The sequence below is a fragment of the Coregonus lavaretus genome (genome assembly GCF_964263955.1).
Source record: "Coregonus lavaretus genome assembly, chromosome: 9".
NCBI classification, from domain to species: Eukaryota; Metazoa; Chordata; class Actinopteri; order Salmoniformes; family Salmonidae; genus Coregonus; species Coregonus lavaretus.
In genome coordinates, this window is record NC_139996.1 from 3,040,720 (window position 1) to 3,059,359 (window position 18,640).

Here is an 18,640-nt window from a genome sequence, read left to right on the forward strand (position 1 = left end):
TCTTGTTTGCTGAATGTTAAATGCAGCAGACCAATAGAACTCACCGGTAGTTTGAAAGAAGAGCGAGCGCGTGATGGTGGTAGACTATAGCAGTTATTTATCCAGACCCAGAACCAATCAATCTCCGTGAAGAGAAACCTTCTGCATCTCATTCTAGTCCTATAATACTCAAGGATGTCATTAGAAAGATGAAGATCAGGACAACTAAACGTATTTAATGTAACTGTTGAAAGCGATGAAGGTATGAAGCAACAATAGAGAGAGAAAGACTACTAGGTATATACAGTGGGGGAAAAAGTATTTAGTCAGCCACCAATTGTGCAAGTTCTCCCACTTAAAAAGATGAGAGAGGCCTGTAATTTTCATCATCAAGAAATCCAGAAAATCACATTGTAGGATTTTTAATGAATTTATTTGCAAATTATGGTGGAAAATAAGTATTTGGTCACCTACAAACAAGCAAGATTTCTGGCTCTCACAGACCTGTAACTTCTTCTTTAAGAGGCTCCTCTGTCCTCCACTCGTTACCTGTATTAATGGCACCTGTTTGAACTTGTTATCAGTATAAAAGACACCTGTCCACAACCTCAAACAGTCACACTCCAAACTCCACTATGGCCAAGACCAAAGAGCTGTCAAAGGACACCAGAAACAAAATTGTAGACCTGCACCAGGCTGGGAAGACTGAATCTGCAAAAGGTAAGCAGCTTGGTTTGAAGAAATCAACTGTGGGAGCAATTATTAGGAAATGGAAGACATACAAGACCACTGATAATCTCCCTCGATCTGGGGCTCCACGCAAGATCTCACCCCGTGGGGTCAAAATGATCACAAGAACGGTGAGCAAAATTCCCAGAACCACACGGGGGGACCTAGTGAATGACCTGCAGAGAGCTGGGACCAAAGTAACAAAGCCTACCATCAGTAACCATCAGTAACACACTACGCCGCCAGGGACTCAAATCCTGCAGTGACAGACGTGTCCCCCTGCTTAAGCCAGTACATGTCCAGGCCCGTCTGAAGTTTGCTAGAGTGCATTTGGATGATCCAGAAGAGGATTGGGAGAATGTCATATGGTCAGATGAAACCAAAATAGAACTTTTTGGTAAAAACTAAACTCGTCGTGTTTGGAGGACAAAGAATGCTGAGTTGCATCCAAAGAACACCATACCTACTGTGAAGCATGGGGGTGGAAACATCATGCTTTGGGGCTGTTTTTCTGCAAAGGGACCAGGACGACTGATCCGTGTAAAGGAAAGAATGAATGGGGCCATGTATCGTGAGATTTTGAGTGAAAACCTCCTTCCATCAGCAAGGGCATTGAAGATGAAATGTGGCTGGGTCTTTCAGCATGACAATGATCCCAAACACACCGCCCGGGCAACGAAGGAATGGCTTCGTAAGAAGCATTTCAAGGTCCTGGAGTGGCCTAGCCAGTCTCCAGATCTCAACCCCATAGAAAATCTTTGGAGGGAGTTGAAAGTCTGTGTTGCCCAGCGACAGCCCCAAAACATCACTGCTCTAGAGGAGATCTGCATGGAGGAATGGGCCAAAATACCAGCAACAGTGTGTGAAAACCTTGTGAAGACTTACAGAAAACATTTGACCTGTGTCATTGCCAACAAAGGGTATATAACAAAGTATTGAGAAACTTTTGTTATTGACCAAATACTTATTTTCCACCATAATTTGCAAATAAATTCATTAAAAATCCTACAATGTGATTTTCTGGATTTTTTTTTCTCATTTTGTCTGTCATAGTTGACGTGTACCTATGATGAAAATTACAGGCCTCTCTCATCTTTTTAAGTGGGAGAACTTGCACAATTGGTGGCTGACTAAATACTTTTTTTCCATTGTATTGGATAAAGCTCTACTCAAATCCAGACATTGGCCGATTTATATGCCTTATAATGCTTTGAATGACCCTTCCGGTTTTGGCGGGAAAAGTGATTTATTCTCGGAACATTTGTAAAATACCGGGAAAATATTAAACCCTAATGGGACTTGCTTAATTTCAGCCAGAAGAACATCTCATTCCAAAATCATGGGCATTACAGTTTTTATCCATTGGTTTGGCTCATTTCTTGAAACAGAAATTACATTCTCAAAACTACATGGACAAACCTCCAAACCACTTGGCAATTGTTCACAACAGAATTGAATTTCTCATTCATTTCATCAAATTGCAAATGTCTAAGTACATGTCTCAATGTCTCAGTACATCTTTGCAAATGATTAAGTACAGGTAGCCTACATTTAGCACAATTTCCAAGTGAATAGATCTTGTTGATCTAAACTGATTGTTGATTCTCAGTCTAATGGTTGTTCGCTCCAAAACGTGTCAGCGTCATTTCATTGTATAAGTCATCACATGCACAATAGTCTGTTCAATTGTCAAAATTAGTCAAGAACATAATACCATGAATACCATATATGAATCCCTTGGAACATTTGATAAATTTATTACAGCAATTGACAGTCAGGTGAAACTAGAACTTGACTAACGAAGGAGGAGTTTCACACATCTCAGATGACCAATCAAACAGTATGTTTAGTTACCTGACAGGTGCTGTCCATGACTGTGAATGCTGCCAAACATGTATGTAAAGAGCTTGACCATGCAGGACCAGTACAATTTCTGAACATGGAGGCACCTGGCCAAGTAAATGAACAAGGGCAACTGCCTGCTCGAGGAAGAGGAAGAAGAAGAGGAGGAGGAGGAGTAAGGGTGCGTGGTGGTGGAATAGGGGGAAGAGGCCGAGGAGCACGAAGACACCATGCTGTCCCGGATGAAATTCGGGCCACAATTATAGACCATGTCATCAACCATGGCCTCACAATGGCGGAGGCAGGTCGCCGAGTGCAGCCTAATGTGCCTCGCTCAACAGTCTCCTCCATCATCCAAACCTTTCGCAGGGAAAACAGGTATGTAGTCAGTCAATGATGGAATTATATGTTGTATAGGACAGGACACTGTGCATAGAGCAAGAAATATATTTATTTACATATTTACCTATTCATTTAGTGTGTGTGTGTGATAGGCCTACAGTAATATCTTACCTCAATGGGATGTTATGATACTAAAAATGACAAGAAAAACATTGGAGAAAATAAACTATGGAATAGTTTATTTTCTACAGTATTGATGATACAGTTTACAGTAGTATTCCAGTCACTGATGCATTAGAATTGTGGTAAAGTTACTGTAAGTAAAACAACAATACAATTACATAGGTAACTCATTCTGTAAGGAATACATAAGGTATACATTACGAATGGAGTGTTGTCCTTTGACTTCTATATCTAGGATTGGACGACAACCTTGCACAGGTGGCAGAGGAAAACTTCTCAATGAACAACAAGAACAAGAGATCTGTAACATGGTGATGGCAAATAATGCCATCACATTGAGACAGATCCGCGCTGCAATCCTACAAGACAATGCCATATTCCAAAATGTCAACTCTATAAGCATCTCCACAATAGACCGGATATTGAAGAAGCATCAGATGACAATGAAGCAAATTTACAGGGTACCATTTGAGAGGAACTCTGATAGAGTGAAAGAGCTGCGGTACCAGTATGTACATGTAAGTCAGTTACTGGTTGTCCATCATTATAACATTTTTACAATTAAGCAGTGGTTCCCAAACTTTTTTGGCTTCAGTACCCACTTTACCTGATTTGTGTATCCAGGTAATCCAGGTATGGAAGTATTTGATTTATCTGACTTCAACATTTCGCCTAAAAACTGCAGCTTACTGTATGATGCAATTATCATTATAATCCTTATTTTGAAGAATATAACATACAATAAGAAAAGGGGTCAAAGAGCTGCAATTAGTGCCTCCCATGTAAATCTATCTAATACTGTGGGTTTTACTGTAACATTTCAGTAAGTCTAGTCATTGATGATTTCCCCCCTCCCCTTTCTGTCAAATACCCCCTGTAGTACCTCTGCATAGGGGTACATGTACCCCAGGTTTGGAACCACTGGAGTAGTGGCCAGTAGTATATTGAACTTGTGGAGAACATAGAACATTCCTATGTAATTGTCTGTAACTGTAGTGTATGACTCTTCTGTATGACTGATTTGATGTTTTCTTTTTTTACGCTATTGTAGAGAATAATGGCATTGGAAGGAAACGAGACCCATCACATCCTCGTGTTTGTGGATGAAGCTGGCTTCAACCTGGCCAAGGGCCGAAGACGTGGCCGTAATATTATTGGCCACCGGGCCATGGTGGATGTCCCAGGCCAGCGAGGGGGCAATATAACTATGTGTGCTGCCATATCGGAGAATGGTGTGGCCACTCACATCCCCAGTCTTGGCCCATACAATACACAGAAGCTCCTCATCTTCTTGGACCGCCTTCATGTTGATTTGATCCCTGAAAATGAGAGCGGTCTCGTAGGGCCTCACCTACCACAATATGTCATTGTATGGGACAATGTGAATTTCCACCGTGGCCCGCTCATCAGGGCCTGGTTCACTACTCATCCAAGGATGGTCATGGTGTTCCTACCACCTTACTCTCCTTTCCTCAATCCTATTGAGGAGTATTTCTCCGCTTGGAGGTGGAGAGTGTATGAGCATCGGGCTCAAGATCAGAGGTCCCTGCTCCATGCAATGGACGCTGCGTGTGAGGATATTACAGGAGATCAGTGTAGGGGATGGTTGCGACATGCACGCCGTTTCTTCCCTCGTTGCATCGCAAGGGAGAATATAAGCTGTGATGTGGACGAGAATCTGTGGCCAGACAGACAGCAGCGTGTGGATGGCCAGGAGGGTGAGGACAGCGACCAGTGAAGAACTGTTAGTTGTGAAACTCCAGCTTTATTTACAGCACTGTAGGCTGCATATAATTTTCATAGTTTTTTGTTTGTGTGTTTATATTACAGTATATTATGCTGTATACATTTTCTTTTTACTCTGATGTATGGAAGTTACTTTATGTGTGTGAATGATAATGGTTACAATTTCCTTGGCAGTATGAGTGCAATGTGTGATGTCAAACCTTGGAGGCTACTCTTACCCTAAAATCCTATTTATTTTTTTCAGTTTTATACACAATTGTATTCTGTTAGCTAGACAAAAAACAGTACAGTAACCATTGTCAATGAAGGACTGGGCTAAGACTGAAAGGTGGACATGAGGGATATTTCAATGGTCCTCTGCCATAGTGACAAAACATCTAAACATTTTGACTTGCAGTGCTTACACAATGCCAAAGGGACGAAGCATTTTGGGGGCACTGACTGTTTAAATGAGAAGGAAATTTAGTTTTGACACATGCGTGAACTGTTTTGGGAGAGGTATGAGCTTTTGCAGGTGAACCATGGTGTTGTGCCGAACCATCCACGTTATTTTGGCTAAAGCACCAAGAGTGTTGAGAACGTCCGGTCTGTTTCAAGAAATGAGCCAAAGCAATTGAGAAGGATCTTTGCCATTTTCGTGGCACTGACTCCTTATATGGGAAAGGAATTTAGTTTTGAAGCATGAGTGAACAGTTTTAGGAGAGATATGAGCTTTTGCAAGTGAGCTATAGTGTTGTGCTGAACTGTAAGACTGTTTTGCCAAATGATCTTAGAGTTTTGAGAATGTAATTTCTGTTTCAAGAAATGAGCCAAACCAATGGAGAAAAACTGTAATATAGAGTTGGTCCCCCCCCTTTGCTGCTATAACAGCCTCCACTCTTCTGGGAAGGCTTTCCACTAGATGTTGGAACATTGCTGAGGGGACTTGCTTCCATTCAGCCACAAGAGCATTAGTGAGGTTGGGCCCTGATGTTGGGCGATTAGGCCTGGCTCGCAGTCGGCGTTCCAATTAATCCCAAAGGTGTTCGATGGAGTTGAGGTCAGAGCTCTGTGCAGGCCAGTCAAGTTCTTCCACACCGATCTGGACAAACCATTTCTGTATGGACCTCGCTTTGTGCACGGGGGCATGCTGAAACAGGAAAGGGCTCGTCCTAATATTTATATATTTCTTTATTCCATTATTTTAGATGTGTGTGTATTGTTGTGAATTGTTAGATACTACTGCACTGTTGGAGATAGGAACACAAGCATTCACTCGCAATAACATCTGTTAAATATGTATATGTGACCAATACAATTTGATTTGATTTGAAACTGTTGCCACAAAGTTGGAAACACAGAATCGTCTAGAATGTCATTGTATGCTGTAGCATTAAGATTTCCCTTCACTGGAACTAAGGGGCCTAGCCCGAACCATGAAAACCAGCCCCAGACCATTATTCCTCCTCCACCAAACTTTACAGTTGGCACTATGCATTGGGGCAGGTAGCGTTCTCCTGGCATCCGCCAAACCCAGATTCGTCAGTCGGACTGCCAGATGGTGAAGCGTGATTCATCACTCCAGAGAACATGTTTCCACTGCTCCAGAGTCCAATGGTGGTGAGCTTTACACCACTCCAGCTGACGCTTGGCATTGCACATGGTGATCTTAGGCTTGTGTGTGGCTGCTCGGTGGTCCAGTTCTGTGTGCTTGTGTGGCCAACCACTTCGCGGCTCCTAGACATTTCCACTTCACAATAACAGCACTTACAGTTGACCCGGGCAGCTCTAGCAGGGCAGAAATTTGACGAACTGACTTGTTGGAAAGGTGGCATCCTATGACGGTGCCACGTTGAAAGTCACTAAGCTCTTCAGTAAGGCCATTCTACTGCCAATGTTTGTCTATGGAGATTTTTTATTTTATTTTTATTTCACCTTTATTTAACCAGGTAAACCAGTTGAGAACAAGTTCTCATTTACAACTGCGACCTGGCAGTGATTGCATGGCTGTGTGCTCGATTTGATGCATCTGTCAGCAACGGGTGTGGCTGAAATAGCCGAATCCACTAATGTGAAGGGGTGTCCACATACTTTTGTATATATAGTGTATGATTATTTTCGTTGATCTCATGTTCTCAATGAGGACAGCAAACTAGTGGTCAGGCTGATCTTCGGTTACATTTTGACCGAAACGGACAGACTAAACACAGCCCAATTTGGGATTACTATTTTGGGGGGGCGAAATACGACCTCGACGGACGGACCTGATATCGCCTAGAATTCGAAGTCTGTGGACGTTGCGTGCTGAGTGGGATGCAAGTCAGAGGTACCTAAATTAGCATTTTCCAAATCATGTCCAAATGATCTACAAGTAACTTCGTTACACAGTCCATTTTTTTTTTTACTTTAGGATGATTTGGACATGATTTGGTGCAGAAACATAAAAACCTCATCATAGTGAGGATATTAATAGCGCAGTGTTTGATATTATTAAAATAAGATACCTAGACTCGAGCTTTTAAGAGTTAATTAATGAAAAATGTCAAAATAAAAATTATACAATAGATTTTAACACACTGATCTTCGGGGGCTTGGTTAACCCAATTGGTGGGGGTGGGGAGTTACCCCAGTAATTGGGGAAAATATGCCTTTTTCAAAAACAATATTTCATTAAATAACTAGGAAAGTGTAAATGGTAGCCACTTATTTCCCTTAATAGTTTGTTTGCCTAAGCATGACCATCATCCATCCACATGCTACAATTTTTTTAACCAAACTTTGCTTTTTTTGGGTCAGCAATTGGACATTGTTCTTAGCGGGGCTCGTTACGCTACTCTAGAATGACCACTTGGTGGTGCCAGAGTTCCACTGACCGACCACTGGTTTGTCCCTAATATAGACTGGCGTCTGAGACTGCCGTGTGTGTGTGTGAGGATCCTATCAAAATGCATTTGAATGACGATCTGATTTCGATACATCAATGCCTAGCATGTGCACAGTACAATAACCTATGTATTTCCGTTTTTCTGTAGTTCTGTAGAACCTAGCATGATGTCTTTATGAAGTTGTCGTAGATTAGGCAAAACCTGCTGTGAGGGCTAGTGCTGCTGAGGGTTGAGGTGGCCTACTATCTACATCTTCGCAGACATCATGGTTCCATTCCATTCTTTACAATCACAACCAACAAATCTAAATTGTGGTCTAAGGATCCTGTCCAGGCTGGTCCCGTTTACCAGCCTCGAAATGATCGTCACTAGTTACCACAGCCACAAAGTCATAAACCCCGCCTATTTCTTCAGTTTCAAAATGTGATTTGAAACCTAACCATAACCTTAACCACACTGCTAACCTTATGCCTAACCTTAACCTTAAATGAAGACAAACATTTTTGTTTTTGTTTTCATGAATTTGTACGATATTGCCATTTTGACTTTGTGGCTGTGGTAACTAGTGTAAACCCCCTCGCTATGCCTCCTCCCCCTACTTCGCATAGTTCCAAACCGTACAAAGTCTGGAAGAAGAACTCACAGTCCCTTTTTGATTTTCTTTTCAACAAAATACAATTTTGGAAGATCAATTTCGGAAGATCAATACTTCGTTTTGCATTGGTTGCATTTTGAGTTCCAGATCGTTGTTCTACTCATGTGAGACACTTTTATTTTACCTTTGTTTCTACTCTTCACTTATTTTCTGCATTCCTTTCATCCCCGGTAACGGCGGATGCCCCCCTTCTTCTCACGTCAGAGTGCGACGGTTCCCCCTCAGAATATCAAGGAATTGGTGAGACTTACAGCGGTCTGTAGACAGCAACGGTTTTCACATAGAAAGAGACTGACGCTGACAGAGTTGCCTTTAAGACTGTTGCTCCTCAGCATTTTAACGGTCGCCATGAACTTTTTGCCGTTATCATCTTCAAATCATTCCTTACAGTATACTTCTCGAGATCATGAGATTAATTCAATATGTCACGCTGCTCTTTGTCTTGTGGTGAGGTGATCCACTTTATTTACTGTCATTTGGTTTTTATCCCACTCACACACTTATGATACATCACATCGCATGTCATGTGACAAAACCAGACGTCGCATTGGTTTCACTTGATGTTAGATCTGCAGTGATTTCAGTAAGGGGCGTATTGGACATTTCAGTAAATATAGGACAGTGATATCAGTTCAGCAATATTACACTATACAGTTAAAGTATGATACTTGACTAATGCATGTTCTTTTGTTTTTGCTGTAGTTTTTTCTCTTTGATAAACTATAGGCTCTTCTATTCTCATTTACTCATACCCAAATTGTCCTTTGTGTGGTAAGTATCAAATATATGAAATATATATGAATATATGATATATCAAATATATCAAACAAATATATGAAATATATATTTAAGGTTTATTTTAATAGTAGGCTACACATTTGCAGCTGAAAGCTGAATTACAGCATACATAAGCTCACATGAAACTAAATAAGTAAATAAACAACTGATTAAAATGCAAAATAGAAGGTAGGCCTACTGGTGTTTGAGATGGGGCCGTATATAATATTACAGTTACCCTAAGTGTTCAGCAGTCTCTCAGAGTAGAGCAATGGGCTGTTGGAATATCGGTCAGTCTGGGTAGGAGGAGCGAGGTTAAGACTGTGGATAGATCTTGTGGACATAGGCATTCTGTGTGTGACATAAGCATTCTGTGTGTGTGTGACATAAGCATTCTGTGTGTGACATAAGCATTCTGTGTGTGTGTGACATAAGCATTCTGTGTGTGTGTGACATAAGCATTCTGTGTGTGACATAAGCATTCTGTGTGTGTGTGACATAAGCATTCTGTGTGTGACATAAGCATTCTGTGTGTGTGACATAAGCATTCTGTGTGTGTGTGACATAAGCATTCTGTGTGTGTGTGACATAGGCATTCTGTGTGTGACATAAGCATTCTGTGTGTGTGTGACATAAGCATTCTGTGTGTGTGTGACATAAGCATTCTGTGTGTGTGTGACATAGGCATTCTGTGTGTGACATAAGCATTCTCTGTGTGTGTGACATAAGCATTCTGTGTGTGTGTGTGATATACACTACCAGTCAAAAGTTTAGACATCTACGCATTCAAGGGTTTTTCTTTATTTTTTTAAACTATTTTTTTACATTGTAGAATAATAGTGAAGACATCAAAACTATGAAATAACACATATGGAAACATGTAGTAACCAAAAAAGTGTTAAACAAATCAAAATATATTTTATATATGAGATTCTTCAAATAGCCACCCTTTGCCTTGATGACAGCTTTGCACACTCTTGGCATTCTCTCAACCAGCTTCACCTGGAATGCTTTTCCAACAGTCTTGAAGGCGTTCCCACATATGCTGAGCACTTGTTGGCTGCTTTTCCTTCACTCTGCGGTCCGACTCATCCCAAACCATCTCAATTGGGTTGAGGTCGGGGGACTGTGGAGGCCAGGTCATCTGATGCAGCACTCCATCACTCTCCTTCTTGGTAAAATAGCCCTTACACAGCCTGGAGGTGTGTTTTGGGTCATTGTCCTGTTGAAAAACAAATGATAGTCCCACTAAGCCCAAACCATATGGGATGGCGTATCGCTGCAGAATGCTGTGGTAGCCATGTTGGTTAGTGTGCCTTGAATTCTAAATAAATCACAGACAGTGTTACCAGCAAAGCACCCCCACACCATAACACCTCCTCCTCCATGCTTTATGGCGGGAACTACACATGCGGAGATCATCCGTTCACCCACACCGCGTCTCACAAAGACACTGGTTTGAAACAAAATCTCAAATTTGGACTCCAGACCAAAGGACAAATTTCCACCAGTCTAATGTCCATTGCTCGTGTTTCTTGGCCCAAGCAGGTCTCTTCTTCTTATTGGTGTCCTTTAGTAGTGGTTTCTTTGCAGCAATTCGACCATGAAGGCCTGATTCACACAGTCCCCTCTGAACAGTTGATGTGGAGATGTGTCTGTTACTTGAACTCTGTGAAGCATTTATTTGGGCTACAATTTCTGAGGCTGGTAACTCTAATGAATTTATCCTCTGCAGCAGAGGTAACTCTGGGTCTTCCTTTCCTGTGGCGGTCCTCATGAGAGCCAGTTTCATCATAGCACTTGACGGTTTTTGCGACTGCACTTGAAGAAACATTCAAAGATCTTGAAATGTTCCATATTGACTGACCTTCATGTCTTAAAGTAATGATGGACTGTCATTTCTCTTTGCTTATTTGAGCTGTTCTTGCCATAATATGGACTTGGTCTTTTACCAAATAGGGCTATCTTCTGTATACCCCCCCTACCTTGTCACAACACAACTGATTGGCTCAAATGCATTAAGAAGGAAATAAAATACACAAATTAACTTTTAAGAAGGACACCTGTTAATTGAAATGCATTCCAGGTGACTAAATAATGAAGCTGGTTGAGAGAATGCCAAGAGTGTGCAAAGCTGTCATCAAGGCAAAGGGTGGCTATTTGAAGAATCTCAAATATAAAATATATTTTCATTTGTTTAACACTTTTTTGGTTACTACATGATTCCATATGTGTTATTTCATAGTTTTGATGTTTTCACTATTATTCTACAATATACAATATAGTAAAAATAAAGAAAAAACCTGGAATGAGTTGGTGTGTCCAGACTTTTTATGGATAGTGTAGGCATTTTGTGTGTGTGTGTGTGACATAGGCATTCTGTGTGGGACATAGGCATTCTGTGTGGGACATAGGCATTCTGTGTGGGACATAGGCATTCTGTGTGGGACATAGGCATTCTGTGTGGGACATAGGCATTCTGTGTGGGACATAGGCATTCTGTGTGTGACACAGGCATTCTGTGTGTGTTGTACTGTTCTGTTCTGTTGTAGGTACCATTGATTTAACCTTTTATCATCCTAAGTGGAAGAGGACACGCTCTCCCCACGATGACCAATGAGACTCCAGCTGACCTCTACATCTTCACCACTGACCTCCTGCCCCTTGACCCTCGCTTCCTTCCTCCGCTGGCCAATGGGCTGCTGGGTTGGAGGGTGTACGATGACATCATGCACATGGGCGGAGTCTATAACGGCGAGGGCGGGGACTGTCACCGTGCCAATCTCCCCTGTCCTCTGGCTGTGAGGATGGAGATAGAGGAGGAGGAGAAGGCAGGGCATCTGCAACACTCCTACAGCCTAGATACACACACAGGTACGTTGGTACAGTCTAGATACACACAGGTACGTTGGTACAGTCTAGATACACACACAGGTACATTGGTACAGTCTAGATACACACAGGTACATTGGTACAGTCTAGATACACACACAGGTACGTTGGTACAGTCTAGATACACACACAGGTACATTGGTACAGTCTAGATACACACAGGTACATTGGTACAGTCTAGATACACACAGGTACGTTGGTACAGTCTAGATACACACAGGTACATTGGTACAGTCTAGATACACACACAGGTACGTTGGTACAGTCTAGATACACACACAGGTACATTGGTACAGTCTAGATACACACAGGTACATTGGTACAGTCTAGATACACACACAGGTACGTTGGTACAGTCTAGATACACACAGGTACGTTGGTACAGTCTAGATACACACAGGTACATTGGTACAGTCTAGATACACACACAGGTACGTTGGTACAGTCTAGATACACACACAGGTACATTGGTACAGTCTAGATACACACAGGTACATTGGTACAGTCTAGATACACACACAGGTACGTTGGTACAGTCTAGATACACACAGGTACGTTGGTACAGTCTAGATACACACAGGTACGTTGGTACAGTCTAGATACACACACAGGTACGTTGGTACAGTCTAGATACACACACAGGTACATTGGTACAGTCTAGATACACACAGGTACATTGGTACAGTCTAGATACACACACAGGTACGTTGGTACAGTCTAGATACACACACAGGTACATTGGTACAGTCTAGATACACACAGGTACATTGGTACAGTCTAGATACACACAGGTACATTGGTACAGTCTAGATACACACACAGGTACATTGGTACAGTCTAGATACACACAGGTACATTGGTACAGTCTAGATACACACAGGTACGTTGGTACAGTCTAGATACACACAGGTACATTGGTACAGTCTAGATACACACAGGTACGTTGGTACAGTCTAGATACACACAGGTACGTTGGTACAGTCTAGATACACACAGGTACGTTGGTACAGTCTAGATACACACAGGTACGTTGGTACAGTCTAGATACACACAGGTACGTTGGTACAGTCTAGATACACACAGGTACGTTGGTACAGTCTAGATACACACAGGTACGTTGGTACAGTCTAGATACACACAGGTACGTTGGTACAGTCTAGATACACACAGGTACGTTGGTACAGTCTAGATACACACAGGTACGTTGGTACAGTCTAGATACACACACAGGTACGTTGGTACAGTCTAGATACACACACAGGTACGTTGGTACAGTCTAGATACACACAGGTACGTTGGTACAGTCTAGATACACACAGGTACGTTGGTACAGTGTAGATACACACAGGTACGTTGGTACAGTCTAGATACACGTTGGTACAGTCTAGATACACACAGGTACATTGGTACAGTCTAGATACACACAGGTACGTTGGTACAGTCTAGATACACACAGGTACATTGGTACAGTCTAGATACAAACAGGTACATTGGTACAGTCTAGATACACACAGGTACGTTGGTACAGTCTAGATACATGCAGGTACGTTGGTACAGTCTAGATACACACACAGGTACATTGGTACAGTCTAGATACACACAGGTACATTGGTACAGTCTAGATACACACAGGTACGTTGGTACAGTCTAGATACACACACAGGTACATTGGTACAGTCTAGATACACACAGGTACATTGGTACAGTCTAGATACACACAGGTACGTTGGTACAGTCTAGATACACACACAGGTACATTGGTACAGTCTAGATACACACAGGTACGTTGGTACAGTCTAGATACACACAGGTACGTTGGTACAGTCTAGATACACACAGGTACATTGGTACAGTCTAGATACACACACAGGTACGTTGGTACAGTTTAGATACACACAGGTACATTGGTACAGTCTAGATACAAACAGGTACATTGGTACAGTCTAGATACACACAGGTACGTTGGTACAGTCTAGATACACACAGGTACGTTGGTACAGTCTAGATACAAACAGGTACATTGGTACAGTCTAGATACACACAGGTACATTGGTACAGTCTAGATACACACACAGGTACGTTGGTACAGTTTAGATACACACAGGTACATTGGTACAGTCTAGATACAAACAGGTACATTGGTACAGTCTAGATACACACAGGTACGTTGGTACAGTCTAGATACACACAGGTACGTTGGTACAGTCTAGATACAAACAGGTACATTGGTACAGTCTAGATACACACAGGTACGTTGGTACAGTCTAGATACACACAGGTACATTGGTACAGTCTAGATACACACAGGTACGTTGGTACAGTCTAGATACACACAGGTACGTTGGTACAGTCTAGATACACACAGGTACGTTGGTACAGTCTAGATACACACAGGTACGTTGGTACAGTCTAGATACACACAGGTACGTTGGTACAGTCTAGATACACACAGGTACGTTGGTACAGTCTAGATACACACAGGTACATTGGTACAGTCTAGATACACACAGGTACGTTGGTACAGTCTAGATACACACAGGTACGTTGGTACAGTCTAGATACACACAGGTACATTGGTACAGTCTAGATACAAACAGGTACATTGGTACAGTCTAGATACACACACAGGTACGTTGGTACAGTCTAGATACACACAGGTACGTTGGTACAGTCTAGATACACACAGGTACGTTGGTACAGTCTAGATACACACAGGTACGTTGGTACAGTCTAGATACACACAGGTACGTTGGTACAGTCTAGATACACACAGGTACATTGGTACAGTCTAGATACACACAGGTACGTTGGTACAGTCTAGATACACACAGGTACGTTGGTACAGTCTAGATACACACAGGTACGTTGGTACAGTCTAGATACACACAGGTACGTTGGTACAGTCTAGATACACACAGGTACGTTGGTACAGTCTAGATACACACAGGTACGTTGGTACAGTCTAGATACACACAGGTACGTTGGTACAGTCTAGATACACACAGGTACATTGGTACAGTCTAGATACACACAGGTACGTTGGTACAGTCTAGATACACACAGGTACGTTGGTACAGTCTAGATACACACAGGTACATTGGTACAGTCTAGATACAAACAGGTACATTGGTACAGTCTAGATACACACACAGGTACGTTGGTACAGTCTAGATACACACAGGTACGTTGGTACAGTCTAGATACACACAGGTACGTTGGTACAGTCTAGATACACACAGGTACGTTGGTACAGTCTAGATACACACAGGTACATTGGTACAGTCTAGATACACACAGGTATGTTGGTACAGTCTAGATACACACAGGTACGTTGGTATAGTCTAGATACACACAGGTACGTTGGTACAGTCTAGATACACACAGGTACGTTGGTACAGTCTAGATACACACAGGTACATTGGTACAGTCTAGATACACAGGTACGTTGGTACATGTAGTTCACTGCAGCTCAAGAACACAACCCTACAGATGATGAGGTCCATGTACGCTGCATGTAAAGGTCTGAATACCATGTGTTGACATGTTCATCATCACTAGTTTGAATGAAATTGTTACCAAGCTTTACAGTTGTATCACTGCTGCTGTCTGTCTGTCTGTCTGTCTGTCTGTCTGTCTGTCTGTCTGTCTGTCTGTCTGTCTGTCTGTCTGTCTGTCTGTCTGTCTGTTCCTGTCCTCTCTCTCTCTAGGTATATTCACCCACTCTCTGAGGACAGCTAGTGTTATTGCCTCCCAGTCTCTCTACGCCCATCGACACCATCCCAACCTCTTGGTCATGGAGGTCCTGCTGGTTCGTCAGGGCACCTCCCAGGAGCCAATCACAGTCAAGCTGGACAGTACGTTCACACCTCAAAGTGATGACATAGTGTTCCATTCTGAACCGGACTACAAAGGAGGCAGGTGAGAATAAATGCTGGCTGAACGGGAAATAGGAAGGAAGCACGATGGACAGAAACAAAACAATTCAGTGGCCTTCTTTTGTACCAGCAGTGAGCTGGAGTTGCTTTTCCATTCAATTTATACAGCCTTTCTCCATGCACTTGGTAATATGATAGATGTGTGAGTTGTATTTTTTTTTATAGATCAAAAGGCACCGACTGAAACATGAAAGCACCAGGGCCTTTATTCATAGAGCCCCTAGCCACTCATTATAATCTAACAGGCAAAACTGATCCTAGATCACCATTCCTCCTCTTAGACTTTATTTTCCTGTGTTTAATATACACTGAACAAAATATTTAAAAAATATTTTACTGAGTTCATATAAGGAGTCAAATAAATTCATTAGGCCCTAATCTATGGATTTCACATGACTGGGAATACTTGGTCACAGGTGAAAAAAACAAAGTAGGGGCGTGGATCAGAAAACCTGTCAGTATCACATCTCCTTCGCATAGAGTTGATCAGGCTGTTGATTTTGGCCTGTGGAATGTTGTCCCACTCCTCTTCAATGACTGTGCCAAGTTGCTGGATATTTTGGTGGGAACTGGAACACGCTGTCGTACACGTTGATCCAGAGCTTCCCAAACATGCTCAATGGGTGACATGTCTGGTGAGTATGCAGGCCATGGAAGAACTGGGAGATTTTCAGCTTCCAGGAATTGTTTACAGATCCTTGCGACATTGGGCCGTGCATTATCATACTGAAACATGAGGTGATGGCGGCGGATGAATGGCATGACAATGGGCCTCAGGATCTCGTCACGGTATCTCTGTGCATTCAAATTGCCATCGATAAAATGCAATTGTGTTCGTCGTCCGTAGCTTATGCCTGCCCATACCATAACCCCACCGCCACCATGGGGCACTGTTCACACCGTTGACATCAGCAAACCGCTCGCCCACACGACACCATACTGCCATCTGCCCGGTACAGTTAAAACCGGGATTCATCCGTGAAGAGCACACTTCTCCAGTGTGCCATTGGCCATTGAAGGTGAGCATTTGCCCACTGATGTCGGTTACGACGCCGAGCTGCAGTCAGGTCAAGACCCTGGTGAGGACGACAAGCACCGAGATGAGCTTCCCTGAGACGGTATCTGACAGTTTGTGCAGAAATTCTTCAGTTGTGCAAACCCACAGTTTCATCAGCTGTCCGGGTGGCTGGTCTCAGACGATCCCGCAGGTGAAGAAGCCGGATGTGGAGGACCTGGGCTGGCGTGGTTACACGTCTGTGGTTGTGGTGGACGGTTGGATGTACTGCCAAATAGTATGTGAGAAAATCATCACTCATGCTGCTTCAAATTCCCTCTGTTCATTAAAATCACAAATTAACCAACACCCATCTATTTCTGTGACTACCTGGACCTACCAATTGGTTTTGAAGTATTGAAACCAAACCAAATGGATTTGAATGAAAAGTATTTTTATAAACATGAAAAGGTGAATGTAAGAAGCGCTCATCATTTCAAATAGGCTACATGTCATATTAAACAGCATATAAACACTAAATAGGTCCGGAGTCAGACAAGGAGCCTAAGAAGGAACGAAAATGAATGATTTAGGCTATATTATTTCAAGGCTATAGCCTGCAAAGAAATACATTGTGAAGCATTTGCGAGTGCGACACACTAGGCTGGTAGGGACATAAATCATTCATCATTTAAACAACATTTCATTGTATTAAATCATTATAGTCTATAAATTGCGCATACAGGCTGTGACTTAGAATTAAATACTAATTAAACTAAAAATGGCTTCGGCTCAGTCTACAGTGCCTTTTTGAGTTCATTTTTAGAAACACCAGTCTGTGGATTCAGGCTGTGATGGTGCCTGGAGAGCAGGCCAGCAGCTGAGAATAAAATCCCCTCCGCAAAAATAGCTAAGAAGCTATTTTTGTTTATTTTTGATCATTTTAAATTGAAAACGATCCCAGTAAGGTACCTCATTGTTACCCAGAAATGGTTTCATATTGAGATAAAAACTGCTGCATTGGACCTTTTAATACAAAAGCCCCCAGCATTCAGCTCAGCTCGGCTCACAATCACCCCTTTCCTTCCCTAGTTACATCCAGGGCCAGACCACCATGCCTGAGGTCCCTGGTGGGGTCTGCCCCAGCGTCCACATCATCTGGACCCCCATCACCCCCTCCCTCACCCTGCTGCCCGACCAGGCCCAGTCCCGCTGGGGGTTCGTGGTGGCGGTGGCGGGCAGTCAGGACAGCGCGCAGGCTCACTACGACACAGGTAAAGAAAGGGAGTGTGCTCAACCATCCTCCTGCGTAAAAAAACAGTGAAGGTCAACAGTCACATAATGATGAAAACAGCACTAACCTGATGAAGCTGCAACTGAGGTCTGCGCTGCGGTACATGTTGGACTGAGGCCCGTTATGACGGGTGGCGTGGCATTACTCGCAGACATTTTTTACATTTAGCAGACGCTCTTATCCAGAGCGACTTACAGGAGCAATTAGGGTTAAGCGCCTTGCTCAAGGGCACATCGACAGATTTTTCACCTAGTCGGGCTCGGGGTTTAGAACCAGCGACCTTTCGGTTACTGGCACAACGCTCTTAACCACTAAGCTACCTGCCGCCTCAGACTCTTAGTAATAAGATGACAGGACCAGCTGTGTCTCAAGGTTAACGTTAGCTGAACTCAGTCGTTATGGTAACGA

General features: G+C 42.8%; 1 protein-coding gene across 5 annotated transcripts in view; it reads left to right on the forward strand.

The window, feature by feature from the left end:
• Window positions 1-8,282: 8,282 nt before the first annotated feature.
• Window positions 8,283-18,640, forward strand: part of pgghg (protein-glucosylgalactosylhydroxylysine glucosidase) — a 34,201-nt gene continuing 23,843 nt past the window's right edge. Inside the window, exons 1-5 of one of the 5 annotated variants that reach the window (XM_084168711.1) lie at window positions 8,587-8,787; window positions 9,043-9,111; window positions 11,702-11,991; window positions 15,717-15,927; window positions 18,031-18,212. In XM_084168711.1, the coding sequence (XP_084024837.1) occupies window positions 8,747-8,787; window positions 9,043-9,111; window positions 11,702-11,991; window positions 15,717-15,927; window positions 18,031-18,212 (793 nt within the window). In that variant the 5' untranslated portion in view covers window positions 8,587-8,746. The other 4 variants (XM_084168712.1, XM_084168713.1, XM_084168715.1 and 1 more) reach the window with 4 other exon arrangements.